We start from the raw sequence: 23827 nt of genomic DNA on the forward strand, positions 1-23827 counted from the left end.
GATGACTCACTGACCTTGCCAAAAATTTAAAACCAACATTAAATCCAGACGTAGTTTTACTGGCCTTTGGAGTCCAGAAAAAAGACATGTGACTCCTTATCTGCCCACTCCATCCTGATAGTCTCTTTATCCAGGGACAGATAAAATATCTTCAATGCACATTTACATTCACTTTTTCACTTTGAAGAAGCTGGAGTTGGGGCTTTGGCCTCAAGAAGCCCGTTGCTACAGACCAGCCACAGATTTATAGTTCCATTCCCTGTAGGTCAGTGTCGCGTCTGTGACCTCTGTGGGCAGGGAGACGTTCTCTACTGCACTTCCTCCTGGCACATACCAAAATCCTAGTGCCTTGAGATGCTCAGAAGGAGAGGGTTTATACACGTTTTCTAATTCGATCTCCTTGTCACATAATCATACCCCCAGTCTCCTTTGTTATGCCTGTACATGCTAGACAGCACCATAGATAAATGCATCCTGTTGCCCGAGTCTGAGTTTCCTCGCTCAAAGATTGCATAAACCCAGAGAAGGACATGAGCTCAGCCTGGCAGGAGCCGCAGGAGAATAAGACACGGTTCTCTCTCCACCTAGACTCATGAGCATGGAGGTTCACCAAGGAGTACCCTTGGTGTCTCAAGAAAGTTTTTCATGGCGCTCTCAGGCCAAAGAAATACATATCAGTTCCAGTATTAAGTAGTTTAGTCCAAATAGCTTAATAAGTATTTATATCCTGACAACTTAGTAACCATTCGAAAAAAAAGAATACACGTTAACTGAAAGTAGTTCATGTGGTATCCAACAGATGTTACTGGGCTTTCTTTGAAAATATAAAATAGCCAGGTACCTGCTACAAGCCTATAGCCACAGCTACTTGGAAGGCTGAGGTGGGAGGATGGCTTGAGCCCAGGAGTTCAAGGCCAAGACTGGTCAACATAGCAAGACCCATTTCTAAAAAAATTAATTTGCTGTGGCACCCCAGGGCACCTTGACACAGTTTGGGAACCTGGGCAGTAACAACATTTTTTAGCGTAGTAAACTATCCCTGGAAGCTCAGATCAAGTAGCTTTATGACAAAAAAAAAAACCTAGTAAGTATTAATAAAAAAAATGCCCTGACCTGAAAGGTTTTATAGAATTAAAAACATAACTAGGATCAAGATAAGTTTAAATAACTTTGTACATGATAAATCCATAATACATTTTTATTTTTGTACTTTCTTCCATGTATAAGTGAAAAGAAACAATATATGCTATCAACTAATTTTAATTCTCTTCCTTACAGATGTCCCTAAACCAATGACTACTTTAGTAGGAAGATTTTTGCCAGTACCAGCAAAAATAAATCTCATAACACAACAAGTGAGTCATTGTTTTGATAAAAAAAATACAATTGGGCATTATTATCTCTTGAAATTTTAATTGTTGCAGTTGGAATTACTAATTTATCCTCCATCTGAAAATCAACAATGAAACATTTACCAAGTATGCAATCCTTCACCGTGTTAGACACTGTGGAGGGACGGCGTCCGTCTCAGACATGCTTTTTTGCCAGCCGTGGGAACCGTTTGTCTTTCCTGCAGTCTCCAGACCAGCATCCTGCCCATTTGCTGAGCTGGTCCTTCGCAGCCCTGCCGCCAGCGCATACCACCTACCTGGTCCAGAACGTTCCTCAGCTTCCTCAGTGTCGTGGAAATGCTTTTTTAAAGTTTGATTTTATGATTACACCGTAATATGCACATATCACATATAAGTAGGAGACAAATATGCTCTTTTTCCCAAGTCTTGCTATAAAGTGTCACTTCCCCAGAAGAGCCTTCCCTGACTCCCCAGTGTAGACAGCCAGTCACTGTCCCAGCACTTGGCTCCTCCTCTGCCCAACACTATCACTGTCTTATGTTTTTTGGGTGGTTGGTTTGTCTGCATCCACCCACAGAATGCAAGCTCCACAGGGCCAGAGGCCAAGTGTGTCTGTAGACTGAGAATTGGCACAAAGCTTGGCTCACGCAGGGCACTCACTCCCCCATCAACAGGGCAGGTGCTCTTCTGAGCACCTGGGTTACATCAGTGAGCTACTATATTGGCCAGGAGAAAAGAGAGAGGCGAGCAGTGAAGGAGATGAACAGGTCTGAGCTGTGGTGTAAGCACCTGGTGTGGCCCCGGTGTTGGGACTGCAGGGAAACCTCTGCCCGCTGGCTCTCCACACCACCGGCCCTCGTCACTGTTTCAGCCACCTGTCGGGAAGGCACACATGGCACCTGCTCCTCCACATCTAAGACCTTGCACTAGAAACCCCCGTTTGACCACAGCCTCCTGTCTTTCCACCTCCTCCCTGCTTTCCTTGACAATTTATCAATGCCCCCATTTTGGCTCCCCCACCTTCTTATCCAGTGTGGACCTCAGGGACAATTCTTGCAGCCAAGCATTTGCTGCATCCCTAGAATGCTCCGATTCCTCAGCAGACCCCCAATTCTGTATACCCATTAGTACTCGCCACTCAAGCAGGGCGCACGCACAGGGAGCACTGGCGTTCCCGGGAGCTGGTGAGAAATGCAGAATCTTGGGTCCCACCCCAGCCCTGAGATTCAGACCCACGGGATCGGAATCTAGAGTTTATTTCTTTCTCCTAGGTGGCCACACTTCGCTGAAGAAAACTCATGGATTCTAGCATAAAGTTGCCCTAGATGTATGACCTATGTCATACTCAAAAGACATCTCTTTTTCTCTGCTTTAAATAAGGAAACGGGGGGAAAGTAATTTAACCTGGTTTATGCAAATAATTGCCTCAACCCTGAGAACTATGAGATCCCTTCTCCAAAAGAATGCAGAATTCTTCAGACTGCCACTTGGAGACATAGGCCTAGCAATTAGGTGCCTGGGTGACTGGGAAAGAGACACCAGTCTCTGTACCTTGTGAACATCCCCCTGCACTCGGGTGAGAGAGTGAGGGGAGAGCCCTTGGGAGCAGTCCTGGGGTGAGAAACCGCGGGGACTCAGGACTCTGACTTGCACACAAGCAAGTCGGACCCAGGGCGGTTTCTCAGTGTCTTCCAGCCCTAACAGGCAGGGACTGCACACAAGTTAAAAAGAGAGCAGAAGAGAGAAAGGGAAGACAATGAATAAAATATGTGTGTTTTTTCTAAGACTAATACTTCTTAAATAAAGCTTATTTTTAAATTTCCAATTTTGGAGGGCAGAGAGGACAAGGACAGGATGTTTAACTATGATGCATGCAAATAATCTCAAAACTTAATTTTATCCAATACTTTTAATTTCTTCAAGCTACTGATAAGAAAATCAGGTAATGGTTTTGCTGCCCACTCCTTTCCTGTGAATAACCTTTGTTAACCATGCTAATGACAAAAGAAAACCAAGAACTGAGAGAGCAAAGGACATGGCTAATGCAGAATTTGTTCAAAACTGATTACAAAATAGATGAAAAATGGTAGTTGCCGATGAGACTTCAAGTGTCAAGATCTCTTATGTTAAACTAAGAACAATAATAAGAACATTTTTAGTTTATGGAAATTTGTAATTGAATTTGTTTCACAATTGGTAGTTCATAAGAACGTAAGTGTTCCACTACAATATCCCTGGCCAGCTGACCGACAGCTGTGTGTACTGCTTGCTGGCGTGTGGCTGGTGGCCCGGTGTCCCCCACACGCTTCCCTCTTTGCCCGCAGGGTCTGGGGCTTTCTCACCCCCAGGGCATCCTGTGGCCAGGCAGTTCTGTAAGATGACCTGGATATACAGCCTGCTCAAGTGTTAGATTCTCTGTTGTAACAAGCCTGGAATTGGCCGTAAAGGAATTGTGATGTAAACCACTCAAAGAAAAAGAGTAGTTTTTATCTGTACCTAGGGGCTGGTGGGCTGGAACTTTTAAAACACATGCTAATTCAAAATATTCTTGCCCCTGGTTTTGTACAGCTTGATAACGGAGCCTTACCCTCGGTAGTCAACGGATCTGCTTTCCCCCTGGGACCAACTCTTCCAGGACCGCCGAAAATAACTTTGGCTGGGTAAGGATTAAAAGCAATAAATTGCCACTTACTTTAACATAAGAGTTTAAGAGGCTTCTGGATACAGCTGTGATTTTCTTCTATGTTATAAAATTAGTTTTGCTTGCAAACCTTCATGACTTTTGAAAAATTATTTTTGACCTTAAACAATGCCGCTAACAATGTTGCCATACGTGTTTGGTTTTATCGTTGCTGGAAAGGCCGGTGTGTAGTCTCCATTTGCTTCCATTCTACTACCTGTGGGTGGGCCTGTGTCAGTATTAGAGACTTGTTGCCATTTGTAGCTCTGTCTCGGTTTCTCATTGATTCAAACTGTGCTGTCATCAATATTAGTAACGAAGCGGCAGCCCCTTAACGTTCATGGTGGTCAGCCGAGCGCCCTGCGGGCTGCCTCTGCCGGCTGCCTCCCGCACTGAATTGGCGCCTGCTGTATGGCAGGTGCTCGTGTGTGAATCTATACTCACGATCTCCAGGTGGACGTGGGCGGCACTGGGACTTTGTCTTGTGATTTTAAAGTTGTGTTTATAATTGTAACTAATTGTAAACTAACCAAGCTGGTTGAAACTCTGCCGTGTTAACATTGGTGTGCTAATGGTGGTCTGGGCAACTCTGCTCATGGAGCCCTGAAGTTGATGGTGGATATCAGTCTGTTCCTGCCTCCGAGAGTTTTTCGGCCCACAGTCTCATGCAGTCGTGTGTCCCGCGGCCTGAAAGACAGCAGGTAAAGCACTTCAGGAAGTGTGGACTGCGGCCTCCGTGCCTGCCAGCCCGCTGCAGTGCTCTGCCACGGGGCAGGGCTTTGTGACGGCCTTGGTGAGGGAGAGGAGAGTGGTCTGGGGCAGGAATGAAGGCTGTGAGAACGCTGGGTAGGGCTCTGGAGACACACTAGGATTGGATCAGCACGTTCACCTCGGCCCTGTCGCTGGAGGGTGGCAGTTGCTCACGTGATTTGCGGCTTCGGTTTTAGCAGCTGCTCTTTGAACGGGTTGTAATACTATGCCAGGTCAGCTGGTGACTTTCCGTGAATTTGGTGGAATAAGACTGGAATGAGCCAGTCTCCTTGTCTCATGGTCTTGGGGGGATGGATCGGTGAGGATGCAGCCAGTGTGAGAGTAATTGGTCATCTCATCCAGGCTGTCCCCGTTTCAAACGAAAATGACTTCAGCAACTTCCAGGCTCTGCTGATAGCATCGCATCTTTGGTGACACAGGATGATATAAGATGTTACGATCCTGAAGATACTCACTTTATCTTTCCTGTAATCTGGGGGCTTCTGGCCAACAGTCCTGCGTTGCTGCGTGCTTTATCGTGTCTGGGACATTCGAGGGGATTGACGTTTCCAACACACGTGCTCTCGCGGCTGCAGTGCCACGGAGGCTCCGCTGTGGCTCAGCTGACGGCCATGGCCACGCGGGGGCAGTACTGAGGGCCTTGCACTGCAACGTGTTTCTTCTTTTCCCTGCTTCCTCCCCTCCTCCCTCCTCCTCCTCCTTCCCAGTCTATACTACATTTTTCTCAGTCACATATTTTTCTTTATTTTGAAGTAATGATGCAGGTTAAAAAAGAGTTCTATTATAAATGACGTGCCAGAAACAATGTGGGCTTTGTGTTTGTATTTTTTGATGTAATTAATTACTTGACTTGATTTTGCCCCACTGAAGTGGCCCCCATAATTGTTATCTCGACATCCACAGGGCTGATGGTGTACTGGAATCTACCAATGTAGTTTTTGTAGTAAGGGAGCATTCAGAGAACTGTTTCTGGCTGTTTCACTCTGCATGAGTTTCCAACCAAGAGTTTTCCCTTGTACCTCTCAGAAAAGAAACTCTGTGGGCCCAGCGTGGTTCAAACACACCTGGCCTAGCAGAGACGCAGTGGCAGGTCGCGTGGGCCTCGAGGCCGGCAGTCGGCATGCATGAATTGACCCAGTCATCATGCTTTATAGAGTCGGGTGGTGAACTGGCTAACTTATTAACTACTCATCATGTTAATAAAAACCCCTTTAATAAAAGCTCATGTCCTGTCACTCTGCATAGCTTTAATAACCCCATTATCAATCAGTTAATTAATGTGAATTCTGATACATTGTTGATGCTATTGTTTTTGGTAACATAATGAACATCATAATTTAAGATCCGGCACGGTGGCTCACACCTTTAATCCCAGCACTTTGAGAGGCAGAGGTGGGAGGCTTGCTTGAGGCTAGGAGTTCACAATAAAGAATATTCAAGAGTCTGTTTCTCTGGAAAATTTTTTTCTTAAAGATGAGGTTTATCTCGTTGCGGTATAATTTATTTTTAATGCTTTCCTGAGGCAGAGTGGTCCAGATCTCCTCTAACTCTTCCAACTCTTTCATGTTTAGATTGGCACCGAGAGAGTAGTCAGATACAATTGCAGCCGGGGAAGTGTTTGTCCCATTCAGTTTCCGTTGCAATCAGCTGGTCCCTCTCTATCCTTCACACACGCGGGCTCATTCCTAATGCAGTGTCTCTGCTCATGCTGTTAGTTCAACTGAAACATCCTTTGACCAATGATAAAGAAACTTTACAACCTTAAACACTGATGTCAAGTTCTACTTCCTTCAAAAGTACTTTGTTTTAACTTCTTTCATCTGTATTGAACTATCCTGTCTCTGAATTTTTGTAGCATTTACAATCAGTATAAAACAATTTGGCCATTGATTAGATACTATCTTATGTTCTCTAATTTTTCAATTGTATATGTCCCATATCCCCAGTTAGTTGGTGGATTCCTCCAGGACAGGCAGCATAAATTAAAAAGATAGTGACTTTTGGTGTCCTCTGAAGCCCTTATCCCTCTTGGCCACCTCTGGACAGGGTGTGCCAGGCCACCCTGGGCCCCAGCTCAGGGAAGGTTTGAGAGGGCCCAGGGCAAGAGCAGTTAAGTAGGTGTCAGAGCCCCTCCTCTGACCCGGCCCAGGTCTGACCCACAGGTGGAGGGGTCGGGGGTGGGAGAGCTAGACCTGCCGCCTGCAGACACCCATGAAGGCAGAAAGCTGCAACTCTCCTATCTATAACGGAGAAACCAAGCTATATGAATACTAAATTAATACCGTACTCAGTGACGTAGTTTGAGGACATTATCTTAAAATGCGAGATATCTCAGAAGAAGTAACAGTTAGCAGCTTGTCCATGTGTCCAGGTACCATAAGCTGTTTCCAGTGAGAGGTGAGATGGGTCCCTAAGCAGAAGCACAGATGGGGAGAACAGTGGCGGGAGAGCAACGACTCAGGCACAGTGGAGTCTGTGCCAGAGCAGAGGAGGGCGGGCCGAGCTAAGATGATTTAGGACTGGCGTCACTCCAGACAGTCAGCCACGACAGCCGAGCATGTGGGGGCACAGAGCACAGGGCAAGAGGGCTTGCTTCTCTTCGGGATATTTGTATTCATTATAACCATACAGCAAACAGCACGGAGTAATTCCCGTGCTCTGTGTGGTGACACGAGACTGTCAGTAAGCATTAGTCTGGTGCCAAGCGTGTTCTAGTTTCTGTAGGAAACCCAAGAGCAAGGTGTATCCTTGCTCAGAGTAGCCAGTGCCTTGCAGATGTGAAGCCTGTGTGCACGGTCTCGAGGGGCACACTGCCGAATGAGACAGGCGCACGCCACGTCAGTGCCCCGGGGAGCCCTATCGCAGCTGGTGTTCCTGTGCCTGTGCTCCTCCTTCCACCAGAACCTAGTAGACTTCTTGCCTTGCGAACCTTCTCCGTTCCCTCCGTGAGCGTCGCTGCTGAGCAATGCTCAGAAACTGATCCCAGTTGTTTCACCTACAGCCGCCCCGCGTTTGGCAACATCCAGAGATGCCTTAGAGAAGGAGTTTGTGTCTCCTCCTCTAAGGCCCCCGAAGATGACTTCTGTGCTAATCCCCACGTGTAGTTAGGAGGGAGTGGTAATAATCCCCTCTTAAAATGAGGAAGGTCCCCGATAATCACATGATACATGTGAACATGCTTTGATGTTGTTGGTAACATTATAGTGCGGACAGCTTTAATGTTGGTATAACAAAATATGAACGATGGTTTATCTGTTGTTCTTTAACTCATACTTCCCATTAGTGTTCAGATCTTAGGGGGAAAAAAGAGCTGTTTGGTGGTGGGAGGGGCACACAAAATAGGGGTTTAAACAGGTCAGGAGGAAACTCCAGGAAGATTCTTGAGAAGTGCAGTGGGATCCCGCTGCCCGCCCGCCACTGACCCTGGGTGTGCACCGCCGGCTTTGGTGCAGCCAGCTCCGCCACAGGCAAACTTCCCATTTCATGGTCAGGCTCCTATAAATAATACCTAGAACTGTCTGGCGTTGATATTCTCAGTATTTGTTCAAAAACACCAGATGCTTAGATAATTCTCTTTTTAGAGAGTAACCATCTGAATACATTTTCTTTTTTAATCTTTGTAGAGTAACTCTTAGTTCATGGGACACAAAGTCTAAAAAGCCATGTAACTGTACCAAATCCCAGTGTCTGAAATTGTAAGTAATCACAAATCCTTCATTATTAAATATGAAATAAGGTTGTTTAGAAGTCAGTAAGCGGAGCACAGTCTAGACAAACCGGAATGGCTAGCAGTGTACATGTCACAGTTAATTCTCAGCAACCATGTCCTAACGCTCATTGTACACCTGAACAGCAAGAAAAAAGCCACTTTTGTGTGAACCTGGTTCAGATTTTTGGTATTATCTTGGCCAACTAAGTGACACTGCCCACACTGCAAGTAGTGTAATTTTATTGGGTTTTGGTTTGCGTTCTCTAGCCCTGCAGACGAGTGCCAAACATGTCACTGTTGTTGAGCATTAACTGTAACATTTCCAAATCCTATTTTCTTAAAGTCTGATGAATTGGTTTACTCTCTATTGCAATTTTCTCAGGACAGTTCTCCCCCGGGAGGGCCAACTCCCAGGAGGCCGGGTCAGGGCGGTGGTAGGGCAGATCGTTAAGCAGAGTCCTGGGCGGGAAGTAGACAGCGTGGCTGAAACAGGAGGGGCCTAATCACCGTGCCTGGCAGCACTCTGCCCTCGTTTCCTCGTCCACATGCCAGAGCTAGCGTCTGTTATTCATGCTGTCTGCCTGCTCTCAGCTCTTGCTGTGAGCTCAGCACTTTCTGCCCTCATGTCTGCCTTACCTTAAGTTAGGTGCTGAAGGGCAGAATGTGCCCTAGACCCAATGTCTAACGACCCTAACCACAGTCTCCACGTGATTTTTCCATTGCAGAGCTCCTGCTGAAGTCACTGAGAGCTCCAGTGATGGGACAGTGATGTGGGGGTGCACAAGTGGGTAAAAATCCAGGAGTCCGTGAAACTTGGTTCACAAAACAAAACTGAAAAAAAAAATTGATTTTTAAAAAAAGTAATGCCGCAGTCTAGGGTTGACTTCTGACTTGAGCTGCCATTGGTTTAGTCTGTGAATGCAGCCCATATACCTCTCTGAATGATGGAAACGCCACCGGACAACTGATCAGGAAACTCTAAAACTCAGCTCTGGGTGAGGATGACAGAGGGAGAGAGCCTGGAGCATGTGATGGTGTCAAGACAGAGTGGCTGGCCCAGACGGAGATTGCAGACGCGGAGGAGGACCAGGTGGCAGGGTCTAGAGTGGGCAGAGCCAGCAGGGCAGTGGGGCTGCTGAGCTGCAGCTGGGGGTGGGGACCGGACAGATCACAGTACCATGAAGCTTAGAGCAAGGTGTAGACTGCAAGGGGGCACAAAGTGATGTGGCCCCTAAGGACTTGGAAATGAGGTGGCTCTCTAAGGAGGGTTTAACTTACTGAATTACCTCATAATGGAAGGCCAGACAAACAGCTTCTTGCCTAGAAGCAGCTTCCTAGCTTAATCAGTGACTGACACACTAAAGAAAGAATTGAACGTCTCAAGGGGCTTGGTCAGCTTTGGAACAGAGGAGAGGAGGCTCAGAGTGCAGCGTTGTCAGGGGACGGAGCCACGGTCTCTGGGGACGAGGCGCTGCCTTCTCCGGGCGAGTGCGGTGGGCAGGAGGCTCGGAGCCGTCTCGGTACACGTGATGACTCTCCATGCTCAACGTGCCGCCGACCACCCGGCCGGTGACTCAGCTTCCTCAGTAGCTCCGTGCTGAGAAACCAGGGGCCTTGGATAGAGAGTGTGAGCATTTTGGGCACTGGAAGGGAATGTTGTTTCCATCATAAATTAACACACGGCATTCTGATCATGCATCATGATTTGGTCGGTATCAGTCATCACTGAGAAACCAATTATCTCTGAAAATACTAATACGTTTGTTTTCTGTTTTTGGAAAAGCTAAGGAATAGGTCATTTCATCCAAGCAGAGTTACCCCTTGAGATCTCTTGGTGACAGGCCCCGACCTTGTGCTGATGTCTCGCCGCGAATGCCACATGTCCTCGTGTCAGAAACGTAGGCTCAAGGGCATGCATGTGCGGAGTGGCTCCACCGTGGCTTGCTTCTCTGGCAAGTGCAGCAGGATGGCCGTTAATAGCTTCCGGTTCTTTTACCTTTTTACTCCCCACAACTAAGTCATGCACGCAAGGCAATGGAAGATGATTTTCTTAGAGTGCATTAGTCCTACTTTGATGGGTGTCCCTACTGGATAGAAGTCAAGAGGGATTAGTATTAATTGGCCTTCAATAGAGTGAAAAACACATTATTGTATTTTTTAAAAATCCAAGTGGTACATACACACGGGTAAAAACCAATTTCCCTAGTTGGGGTTATTGTAACCCCGAAAGTGATATCACCTCCTAAACATTTTCTAATTTTGTAATTTTAATTTCCACTGTTATTTATTTGCACTTTTCCTCTCTCCTGATTGGTTTCACAAGAGGTTGTCTAATTCGTCGGTCTTCTCAGAGCACCAGCTTTTGGTTTTACTGATTTTCTTGCTGATATTAATGTTTCTGTTCCCTTTTTCATGCACTACACTAATTTCACTCTTTACTATTTTCTTCCTGCTATCCTTATTATTTCACTCTCTTGTTTTGCTAGCTTTTTGTTAATGGCTTACTTTATTTATTTTCAATCTTTTTAGTTTTTAAGGAAATGCATTTAAAGCTATATATTACACCTATGTACTACTTTACTGCATCCTACGAGAGTTGATAGGAGGTACTTTCATTGTCATTCACTTGAAATATTTTGTAATTTTTATTGTAATGTTCTCTTTACCTCATGAGTTATTTAGATGTACATTTCAAAGTATCCAAATCTGTATGTATGCATATATGTGTATGTGTATATGTATTTTTAATGACAATTTTATTGTTAACTTTTAAATTTAATTATACTATGGTCAGATAATGTGATCTAAAGGATATTGATTCTTTGAAATTAATGAAGACCTCCTTTATGACCTACTACAATCACTTTTGAAAATATTCTATATTATTAATAACTTGAAAAATGTATATTGTCTATTCATTTGGTACAGTTATCTATCCGCTAGCTCAAGTTTGTTAATTTTGTTGTTTAAATATGCTAATTGCTTGTTAAATTTTATGTGATTTATCTGTTTTTGATAAAAGTGTATGAAGATCTCTCACTCAAGATTGTGAATTTGTCTGTTTTTTCCTTATAATTCCATTTTTTAATATATTTTAAATCTATAGTATGAAGGGCATACAAATTCATGATTGTTACATCTTTTCTGGTGAATTTTTTCATTAACTGATAATTATCATACCTCTGTATCTTGATGCTTTTTGCCTTAAATTCTTTTTTTGTCTGACATTAATGTTGCTACACCATATTTTCTTTGATTAGTAGCAAGTTACACCCCTTTATTTTTACACTTTATGTGTGGTAGTTTTGTTGTAGGTGTGTCTTCTATAAACTAAATACAGCTGGATTTTTTAAAAAACATCTAGTAATCCATGTATTTTAATAGATTTCTTTAATCCATTTTTATTCTTTGTCTGATTATTGATATATGTGGACTTATTTGTACCATCTTATTGTTTTTGAAGTTTTAAATTTTATTTGTGTTTTTTTTCCACTCAAATGGCATCATTCCATACATTCTGCTCTGCACCTGGCTTTTTAAAATTGTGGTAAAATATGCATAACATAAAATTTACTGTTTTAACCCTTTTTAGGTATACAAACCCTTTTTGGTGGCATTAAATATATTCACAATGTTGTACACCCACTACCACTATCCATTTCCAGGACTTTTGCATTATCACAAACAGAAACTCTGCACCCATTGAATAACTCTCCCTCAGCCCTTCTCCTCAACCTCTGGTAACCCCTATTCTATTTTCTATTTCTATTTCTATTTTCTATCTCTGAATTTGCCTATTCTGGGTACCTGATATGAGTGGAATCATACAATATTTGTTCTTTTGCATCTGGTTTATTTCACTTAGCATAATGTTTTTAAAGTGTCATGCATGTTGTAGCATGTATCAGAACTTCATTCATTTTTCAGGCTGAATATAATAATCCTCCATTGTATGTACATACCACATTTTATCCATTTTATCCATTCATCCATCAATGAATACTTGGGTTGCTTTCACATTTTAACTATTGCGAATAATGGTTCAGTGAACATTGGTGTACAAGTACCTGTTTGAGTCACTGATTTTACTTCTTTTGATTATATACCTAGAAATGGAATTGCTGGGTCATATGGTAATTTTTTAAGGAAACTCCATAGTTTTCTACAGTGGTTGTACCATTTTACACTCCACCAAGAATACACAATACCGCCTTATTTTGTGTTTTCTGATTACTGATTTTTCTTTGCTTCTTTTTGCCAATAAATGTTCTGGAAAATTAGCACTAATGGCAATGTGGAGGGAAGTTGAAAGTGAGGTTCGTTAGGAGGCTATGACAAGAGCATAGACAAGAGATGACGAAGACCTGAACTAAGGCAAGAATTGTAACAGTGAAGGAAAAAACAGATTTAAGAGACATTTCAAACATATGCACTGTAGCATTTTTCACTCATTTATTCATTCAGTCCACAAATATTTTTGAATGCCCATGATCTCAGGAACAGGGAAGACGGCCATGAGCAAGACAGTTATGGTCCCTTTCCTCCCAGCACGTGCAGTCTCATGGGGAGGCAGACGTGAATAAAGTAATCACGTAAATAAAGCATAAGAGGAAATAAAGGGTAGGTGGAAAATGCGGCCAAAGAGCAGTAATGGGCTGAGGGGTGGGCTGTGCTGGCCAAGCATGGCAGGCAGGGAAAGCTTCCCTGAGCAGGCATGTCTGGATGAGGAGGGGTCATCAGGTGGAGGTGAATTCAAAGTGGGTGGCTAAGAGTGTCCCAGGCGGAGGAAGCAGCACGTGCAAAGGCCCTGTGTGGCAAGAGAGGGAGAGTGGAGGGTTCTAGGAACAGAAGGGAGAACAGTGCTGCTAGTGTAGTATCAGTTATATTTCCAAGATCCATGAAACAATCTAAATGTTCAGTATAAGGGGAATTATTAAATAAATCAAGATGTTGCTACAGAATGGGGTACATGTAGCCATTATAATGGTTTAAATCTATTTACATAGGAAACATTCATAATATATTGACAAGTAATAGAAGCACATTGAAACAGGATGTAGAAAATGATCTTATTTTTGTTTATGTATAATGTGTAACCAAATAATATATACATATTTCAGTATATAGAAAAATACATTAAATAAAAATATGTTACAGAAAAATCTGAACTATATTCACCAAACGATCATCTCTAGGGAGTGAGATTCTAAGTGATTGTAATTTGTTTCTTTTTGCTTATTTGTATTTTAAAAAATTTCTACAATAAGTGTAATTTATTTGTGTCAAATTAAAATTAATAAAAGACATCTCTGAGCCAGAATTAGTAGACTTGGTAACCCCTTGGCTGTGGGGAAGAGAGCAAGGCAGTTGTCAGAACTGATGCAGGGGTTGTGTTCGTGGGTGGCTGGTGAGACCGTGACTGGAGGGAAGGCACAGGGGGAAAGAGCAGATTGAGCAGGGTGAGGGACGCGGGAGACGATTGTGAGTGGAAGCGTGGCACGTTGAGCTGGAGGTGGAGATTTCTGATGGGAAGCTGGGAGTGTGGTTCTGGAAGGGAATAGAGTCCAAAGCCGCTGAGAGCTCAGGCTTGGTGAAGAGATCCCTGGGTTTTGCAATAAGGAGATGGCTGATTGCCTTTGAGAGTCCATGGAAGGGAGAAGAAAATCTGAAAGCAATAGGTCAAGGAATGGAATGGGAGATGAGGAATGATAAGGCCAAATGTGGACAACCCACCCTTGCATGATGTTTGGGGAGAAAGAAAATGAGGATTTTAGGGTCTGGAGCTGGGAGAGAGAGCAGGTTTGGTGAAAATGGGTTTAAAAATCTTCAATATAAAGTTAAAGGGATGAGAGTTAATAAAATACTTTACACAAAAGCGTGTAAAGCAAGAAAAGAAATGTGCTTAGCCCGGACCTTGGTGAGTAAACATAGTTTCACTGGGTGTAAAATCCTAGACTGAGTTTTCCCCTCAGTGCTTTGAAGATATTCTGCTGTTTTTCGTTATTTCTAACAAGAAATCAGCTGTCAACCTATCTTTTCTCTCTGGTGCTCTTAAGATTTTCTTTTTGTCTTTGGTTTTTCTTTTTATTTATCTTTCTGTTAGGGTTCATTAGGTTTCTTAAATCTGAGCATCCACAACTTTCATCAGTTCTGGAAAACTCATGGATACTCTCGCTCCAAAGATGTCTCTCTCCTGTTTTCTCTCTTGTCCCCTTCTGCAGCACTCTCCAGACATGCGTTAGCCCTGCTAACTACTGACCCTTCCTCTTGCCCTCTCGTGTGTTTTAAATCTCTTTGCCTGTTTGTGCTGCATCTCGATGAATTTCCTTATCTTTTAGTTTATTCTCTCTCACTCTTTCAGTTTAGTTATTATTTTTATCCAAATTATACACACACATAGTTTATTTATTTATTTTTTAGAGACAGGGTCTCCTCTGTCTCCCAGGTTGGAATACAGTGGCACAATCATAGCTCACTGTAACCTTGAACTCCTGGACTCAAATGATCCCCTCAAGTAGCTAGGAGTACAGGTGCATGCCACATGCCTGGCTAATTTTAAATTTTCTGTAGAGACGAGGTCTCGCTATGTTGCCCAGGCTGGTCTCAAACTCCTAGCCTCAAGCAATCCTCTTGCTTCAGCCTCCCAAAGTGCTGGGATTATAGGCATGAGACACCATGCCCAGCCACACATACAGTGTAAAGAGACAAATAATTATGCAAGGCTTGTGGCAAAAAATAGCAATTCTTTGACAATTGTTCCTTATTTTCTGCTCCCTAGAAAATTTCAACTCTTTTAACTGAAACTTTTAATATTTGCCTCCATAAATCTAAATAATAGAACTGAATGGCTACTTCTTGGCTTTTCAGTTTTGGCATGATCTGTTGTGTTTTCACAGTGGAAGATGTGGATTTAGCTCTGTTTCCTCTCCCCACTCACACATAGCCCCCTCCCAGCACACCCATTTCCCGTACCCAGACTTCAGCCGTACTTGGTTAGATTACTACTAAGTATTTATATTTTATGACTTTTTTTTTTTTTTTTTTTTGAGACAGAGTCTCGCTCTGTTGCCTGGGCTAGAGTGAGTGGTGTGGCGTCAGCCTAGCTCACAGCAACCTCAAACTCCTGGGCTCAAGCTATCCTCCTGCCTCAGCCTCCCGGGTAGCTGGGACTACAGACATGCGCCACCCACCATGCCCGGCTAATTTTTTTTCTATATATATTTTTAGTTGTCCAGATAATTTCTTTCTATTTTTAGTAGAGATGGGGTCTTGCTCTTGCTCAGGCTGGTCTCGAACGCCTGACCTCGAGCGATCCTCCCACCTCAGCCTCCCGGAGTGCTAGGATTACAGGCCTGAGCCACCATGCCTGGCCTCTATTTTATGACTTTGAACACTCTAGTCCCTGCTAAGCCTTCATTAATTGTTCTTTCTTGTACTTCTTTACCTTTTCCTTCAAGTTAGTATAATATTTAGTACTCAGTTTTCTATGTGCGTAACACTATTTTAACCCTGAACTCTCCTCTGGTTGTGTCACTGTCCTCTCAACATGCTCGGACAGGGTAGGTACTGTCGGTCTGGTCTTGAGGGAGCCAGCCAGCCTGTCCCACTCAGAAACGGCCAGTTCCTCTCTCGGACCCTCCCTCTCCATCATGCCATGGGGTTCACGGGCACCTCCCTCGTGTTCGGTGGCCTGGCTCCTAGATCCCATAGCTTCCTGATGGGAGTCACCGCCTCATCTCGGTGGAGGACATTCTCCAGTAGCTTCCTGAGAAACAGTGCATGGGAGGTAATTTCTTCAGATCTTACATGTCTAAAAATGTCTTAGTCTATCCTCACACTTAGATGATAATTCAGATTGGGAGTAGAACTTCAGGTTGGATATGATTTTCCCTGAAGCTTTGCTGCATTTCTTCTAGTTTCCAGTGTTGCTATTGAATTTTTTTTTTTTTTTTTTTTTGAGACAGTCTCACTCTGTTGCCTGGGCTAGAGTGCCATGGCATCAGCCTAGCTCACAGCAACCACAGACTCCTGGACTCAAGGGATCCTCCTGCCTCAGCCTCCCGAGTAGCTGGGACTACAGGCATGCGCCACCATGCCTGGCTAATTTTTTCTATATATATTTTTAGTTGTCCAGATAATTTCTTTCTATTTTTAGTAGAGACGGGGGTCTCGCTCTTGCTCAGGCTGGCCTCGAACTCTTGACCTCGAGTGATCCTCCTGCCTCGGCCTCCCAGAGTGCTAGGATTACAGGCGTGAGCCACTGCGCACAGCCTGAAATTTTAACATTATTCTTTTTCTTGATCCTTTGCACGAAACCTGTTTTTATCCTTTCTAGAGCCTTATAGGATCATCTCTCTGTTCCTAGTGCTCCAAAATTTAATAGCACTACACCTTGATTTGAGTCTCTTGCACCTGCTGTGCTGAGCACCTGGCATGCCCTTTTACTTGGAAACCCACGTCCTTCAGTTCCGGGAAATGTTCTCGAATTATTTTATCCCTTTCATTCTTAAAATTTTATATTTCTGGAACTCTTTTTTCATAAATGTTGGGCCTTCTGGCCTGACCCTCTACTTTTTTCTTTCTTCTATTGTTTTTTACTTTTTTTGTTTCTTTGATTCTAATTTTCATACCTTCGGTTAAGTCTTGCAAATCTCTGTGATTACTTTTTTATTTCTAAAATATCTTTTTTCATACTCTGAGTGATTTTTTTAGCATCGTTTCTTGTTCCATGAATTCAGTAACCTTCCTTGATCTCTCTAAGGTTGTCGATGCCATCTTCCTCCCAGTTTTCTTTTCCATGCATGGTTTCTGTTTCTTGGAGCCTCTGTCTTTCATACTGGAAAATTTCTTAACATGTCTGCTGATCTTTGGCTGGCACTCTGCTCATATTTAAGAATAGGGCCAGCTGCCTGGGAGACTTTTGATGCATTGGTAGGGCTTGCTCACTGTGGCTTCCCCATAGGGTGATGCCAATAAGCCATTTTTATTGGGAGACTCAATGTCAGATTTTGTAGATATTTTCTCTTGGGCTGGTCAGAGTCCTCAAAGAAGCCTTTTCCAATCTCCTGCTAGAATCCTAACAGCTGAATAAGAGAAGAAACATGGGGGTCTGAACATTCACTCTTCCTTCTTTTGTTCATTGTAATACTCTAGGCCTTAATTGCTTTACCCCAGAGAGTAATAACGTCTTTTGCCGTGGTGGTGAGGGGCAGTCACCAGGGGTCTGAGAGCTCATACCTCAATAGTATTTCAAACACTTCTCTTCTCTCACTCACCTTCACTCCACTGCAGAGGAAGCTGGTGCCACCAATTCCAGAGGCTTCAGAAGTTGCTTCACAGCAATTTCCTGCTAACTTAAGGCTCAGCATTTCTGAGTCTGCAAGTCAGTTAGCTCTCCCCCTGTGCTTTCCAGCCTGCAAACCTCTGCCATTGTACCCTTTCCCTCCTCTCCACTCTAGTGGCTAGGAAGGCTCGGTGGAGACCTTCTTGTTTCTCCTTCACTCCCAGAGAGAGATGTATCTCTGCTCTCTCCTCTTCTGGAGTGGATTTGTTTCTAACTCACTCTCTGGGGAGTTCACCTTTCAGGGAACTATACTGTCTATGGGGATCTTTGGTCTAACTCACTTTTTTTTTTTTTTCTTTAGATATTTCTTTGGGGAGGGGACACCAGACTTCTACTTAACAAAGACAAACATTTTTACAGCCCGGAGGTTTTGTTTTTTTTGTTGTTGTTGTTTGTTTGTTTTTACACCTATTATGTCACTAATTCATAGGGAACAGGTTCTAGCAGCCCATTGGTTCTCACAAAGTGAGCTTCTCTGGGAGGAGCAGGCTGGTGCTCCAGGTGAACAGGTACCTTTCCCTGGTACCTTTCTCTGGCATCCTTCTTTATTGATCATTTCTTCCATGCGTTTCGGGAAGCTGTCTTGGCTCTTAGAGCGCATAATGTGCTTCGTAGTCGCGTTGAACCTTGCCCTTACCTAGTTTGTGCATAACAGTGCCAGCAGCAGACTGGGTAACACTGTAGCCTCTTTCAGGTTTGCCACGGTGGCACCTGTGGGGCATGCTTTTTTGAACAGTGCCATTCCCTTGATGTCTGCAATATCCGCTTTCTTGCAGATTCGCATGTGTGTCGCCAAAGGAACAGCTCTCACTTTCCCTGTGTTCACCATTTTGGTGACTTACCGGGAGACGGCAGTTCTGCTCCCCCCACCTTTTGTGGCCCAGACTGTACCTCTTGTCTCCTGTATGAGTAGCACATTGGAATCCAAGCTCTGGGTCACTAGGGTCGGCAGTTGCCCCGGGACATTTCGCAGCTACAGAACTCACCTCTCTGGATCCACACTTTCCTATCCTTTCGGCCTCTGATGATTTTTACTCTCCTTTTGGCTTGACATGCACTAAAAATATTTTTTTTAATGGGAAAATAATATGTATGAAAAGAATTGTGTTTGGGATTCTATCAAAGGGAGGTTTCTACAGACGTCTGGCCCACGATATGGCCAGAGGCCCTCGCGGCCTCGTGCGACACTCCGTCGGAAGCACGTCCGCGTTCGTGAGCTCAGGGTTTCCCGCTGCGACACTTCGAGAGTGCGAGGTTAGGCAGCGGATTTCCCTCTCACAGTGTGAGAAGCCGACTGACGAATAACCCATGTCAGGTACCATGGGGAGCTGGTGGCAGAGCTGATGTGAAAAACGGGTTGGCAGCACTTTTCAATGAGCCATGCTCTCAGGGCTTCTCTGGGTCTTCTCTGGTCACAAACTGCCACTGTGGAGCGGCTGACGAGCTTCCCACAGCCGTTGTGGGGTGCAGGTGGTAGGACATGAGGAGTGCTGGCCCTGATACTGGATTGTCACGTGAGTTCAGGCAGGCGTCACCCTACCCGGGCTGAGGTGTGCGGCGCGAGAGCAGGCGTCTCATAAGAGCACGTGAGGCATTTCACGGCCGCGAGCACTGGCAGTTCTTTCTCCCAGGGAAACCCACGGAGCGGGGTGCCCAGCACGGCCACTCGGCCTTTATGACCCCAGGAAGCGCGGGGCTCAGTGAGCTCCCAGCGCTGCCCCTCACAAGCGCTCCTGTAGGCTCCCAATTCATGAGCAACAAAGACGTGTGACAGCAGTCGTCTCGTTCGTTCATTTCTTCTGCCTTTCACTTCCTTTCCCCACGCATGGAATGAAAGTAAGATCAAGCCTTGACCTCCAGGTCCCCTTAGTTTTCACTCCTAGTCAAGGTCTGTTCAAGACATGAACCCCCTTCAGTCGAGCTGGGTGGATGGGGACAGCTGGTGGGGAAATGGCTCTTCACCGTTTGCCGCTTCCACCCACCAACTGACTGTGCTCCTGGGAAGTGGCAGAGGGCAGCTGGGGGCCAGGGACGATCGATGGCCATGGACGTTTTCCAGGAAATTGTTCTGCTTTGCAAAATCCTATATTATGAAACCGACAGTTTTAACTAGTTTTTCTTTCCTTTGGGCTGTTCTGTTTCTGTGATGTGACTGTTTTCCAGTCACTGGAGAACATCATCCCAGCTGATCTAGTTTCCATATAAAAAAGAGTCAGAATCTTCTAAACAAAAGGTTTCTGACTGCAGCAGTTTGGCTGGCTTTTTTCCTGCATGTGTGCTCTTGTTCTCACGTACTGACGATGCTGGCTGTGCCTGGGACTCACTCTGTTGCTTTCTTCGCAGGTACTGTGATTGCTTTGCCAGTGGGGACTTTTGCAACAACTGCAATTGTAATAATTGTTGCAACAATTTGCGTCATGAAATAGAACGTTTTAAAGCCATTAAGGTAATAAATTTCCATTAAATATATGCATTTTAAAAAGCATTTAAAAGTACTTGAGATGTTCATAAAATAATCTCCAGAGATTCCTACTTTCAGTATTGGAAAAACCCAGAGTTTTGACAAATATACATTGGATATGACTATTCCTGCAGGTGGGGTACTGGCCTGGGGCGGTGTTGTTATGAGAGCAGTAGGCAGAGAAAGGTCTTTGTTCCCCACCAGTGTGGGAAGGCTTCAGAGATGCAGCAGGGTCTAGGAAGGTTCTGATTCAAGAACATGCAAATGTCCACTTTGTCTTGATTTGGGGATGTCAATGGAAAAGAACCCAAACCATAAAATAATTTAAAAAGGTTTATTCTGAGCTGAATATGTGTGACCATGGCCCAGAGAAACTTTGAGCAAGTAGTCCCACTGTGGCTGGGTTAGTCTGGTTTTACACATTTTAGGGAGACAGGAATTACACATAAAGTCATAAATCAATACATGGAAGTCATATATTGGTTTGGCCTGAAAAGACAGAACATCTTGAAGCAGAGGATTACAGGTTATAGGTGGGTTTTAAGATTCTTTGATCTGTAATTGGGCCAGGCGCGGTGGCTCATACCTGTAATCCTAGCACTCTGGGAGGCTGAGGCGGGAGGATGGCTCGAGGTCAGGAGTTCAAGACCAGCCTGAGCAAAAGCAAGACCCCGTCTCTACTAAAATTAGAAAGAAATGATCTGGACAGCTAAAATATATATATAGAAAAAATTAGCCGGGCATGGTGGCGCATGCCTGTAGTCCCAGCTAATCAGGAGGCTGAGGCAGAAGGATTGCTTGAGCCCAGGAGTTTGAGGTTGCTGTGAGCTAGGCTGACGCCATGGCACTCTAGCCTGGGCAACAGAGCGAGACTGTCTCAAAAAAAAAATAGTAAAAAAAAAAAAAAAAAGATTCTTTCATTTGTAATTGGTCAAAGAAATGAAGCTTTGTCTATAGGCTTGGAAGGAAGAAAGTTAAGGAAGTCTGTTAAGCAGAGATAAGCCATTGGCCATATACCAGGACTCAAGTGATTTGTTAAGTAAATTGATGACCAGCAGGTGGGGTTTGACCTTTGTCTTACATGGCCTTAGGCTTGTTAATGATTTTGTGTCTTATCTTACAGAGAATAACTTTAAAAGGGACAGGGTATAACAACTCAAATGTCTGACCTCCCTTCTCCTCACGGCTGGCAACCCAGCATGAAGGGTTTTTTTGAAGAGGGGGTGCCCTTGGCCAAGAAAGGGGAGTCAATTCAGTCAGCTGGGGGGCTTAAGGTTTTATTTTAGTTCACAGTGGTTAGAAATTTTGGCTCATATTATATAGCAGATAAGTTTGAGCTGCAACAGTGTAGCCTGAAAAGGTATAGCAAATCCACTGTAAGCAGAGGACGGGCTGCAAGCACTGAGATGTTACATCTTTAAAATTTTATACTCCTTGGCTTCCAGGTGAGAGGAAGAATCTAGGCTTTCCTAAAGGGGAAAAAGGTTGCTACAGCCAATCTGCTGAAGGCTATATGCAGGAGCTTGCAGTTTTTATCCCTTTCTATAGGCACAAAAGATAATCAGGGAGAAAGGAGGGACAGTTAGGCTTGGGGCTGTCAACCTGCTCCAGGGAGACTCCCTGGTGCTCTCTAATTTACAAAGGGAAATTGAGGGCCGATAACTGGAGAGTTGAGACTATCCTGTACAAATAGAACAAAATTATATTGTACCATGGGTGGTCTATTTTATTATTTATTTTGAGACAGGGTCTTTCTGTGTCTCCTGGGTACAGTCCAGTGGTGTCATCATAACTCACTGCAGCCTCAAACTCCTGGGCTCAAGCAATCCTCCTGCCTCAGCTTCCCGAGGAGCTGGGACTACAGGCTTGCACCACCACGCCTGGCAAATTTTTCTATTTTTTGTAAAGATGGGGTCTTTGCTCAAGTTGATCTCGATCTCCTGACCTCAAGCCTTGTCCTCCCAAAGTGCTAGGATTATAGGCGTGAGCCACTGCGCCCAACTTATTTTTTTCTAAAATAATTTCATTCCCATTTTGAATTATGTTTAAATCAGTTGAAAATATCTTATCAATTTTGGTATCTCCAGATCCATAGGACCTGGCTAGAAGAAAATTATAATGCATGTAAACTTCAAATAGTCACATTTTACTTATGGGTAAAGGACACAATCTATAATTAGAAGTGTAGAAACAATTAAAAAGTGTTGAAATTCTCATGCATTGGTGATAGGAATATAAACTGGTGCAACCACTTTGGGAAATTGTTTGTCAATAGCTACTAAAGCTAAACCTTTTATACTATGACCAAAGAATTTCATTTCTAAAAATATACCCAATCGAAATTGTCTAAAGACTTGTATAAGAGTATTCATAGCTACTTCATTCATAATAGCCAAAAACTGAAACAGCTCAAATGTCCGTCAATGTTAGAATGGATAAATCCATGGAAGTATATCATACAATGGAATATAACACAATGAAAAAGAAAGAACTACAGCTAAGTGCACCAGTGTGGATGAATCTCACAGACATTATGTTGAAGGAGGAAGCCAGACGCGAGAGTATAGGCTGTCTGATTCCACCCACATGACATCCCAGAACAGGCAAATCTAAAGCTCTCAAAGTCAGAATAATGGTTCCCATTGGGGGTGCCCTGGTAAGGAGGGGTCACAACAGAGCCTGTGGGGCTGGACTGTCCTCTCTCTTGACCGGAGTGGCAGTCACACAGGCATGCACATGTGCACACGTTCATCATGCGACAGCTGCAGATGTGTGTGCTCACTGCCTGTCGTACTTCAGTAGTAAGTAAAACACATAAAATCTCCCCACTGCAGACCAGTGCTGTCCAGTGGGACTTTTTGCAACGATGGCAGTGTGCTAGTGGCTGTGGCGTTGGACAGCACAGACCCCAACTGTTAACCTCAGGACGGGGAAAGGAAGACAAGGATTTGTGCTGTGACTTCTGTTTTACAAAAAGCATTGAATCATTTTGTATTTAAAGATATGTATCCATTTGTATGTATACATAGATATTAATAGTAGATAAACAGATTAAAAAATAAAAACAAACAAACCAGGATAAAAAGTTTTGTGTGTTGGCCAGGCCTGGTGGCTCATGCCTGTAATTCCAATACTTTGGGAGGCCAAGGCAGGAGGATCTCTTGAGCCCAGGAGTTTGAGACCAGCCTGGGCAACATAGAAAGACCCCGTTGCTACAAAAAATTTAAAACTTATCTGGGCGTGGTGGCATGTGTCTGTAGTCCCAGCCACTTGGGAGGCTGAGGTGGGAGGATCGCGTAAACCCAGGAGTTTGAAGCTGCCTTGAGATGTGATTGTGCCACTGCACTTCAGCGTCAGACAGAGTGACACAATGTCTCTGGAAAAAAAAAAAGTTGTATGTATTGTATGAGAAAGGCACCGCCCAGTGGTTGGTTGAGTCCCTGGACTCTGAAGTCCACATGGGGACTTGGAATCTGGATCCTACCACTTACCATCTACTATTGAACCTCTC

General features: G+C 44.2%; 1 protein-coding gene across 1 annotated transcript in view; it reads left to right on the forward strand.

The window, feature by feature from the left end:
- The window catches only part of TESMIN (testis expressed metallothionein like protein), a 35339-nt gene that overhangs the window by 7113 nt on the left and 4399 nt on the right, over positions 1–23827 (forward strand). Inside the window, exons 5-7 of the mRNA XM_045558254.1 lie at positions 1279–1355; positions 3921–4012; positions 20199–20301. Of these exons, the coding sequence (XP_045414210.1) occupies positions 1279–1355; positions 3921–4012; positions 20199–20301 (272 nt within the window). The remainder of the gene's footprint in view (positions 1–1278; positions 1356–3920; positions 4013–20198; positions 20302–23827) is intronic.

Source organism: Lemur catta, chromosome 7, assembly GCF_020740605.2.
Source record: "Lemur catta isolate mLemCat1 chromosome 7, mLemCat1.pri, whole genome shotgun sequence".
NCBI lineage: Eukaryota > Metazoa > Chordata > Mammalia > Primates > Lemuridae > Lemur > Lemur catta.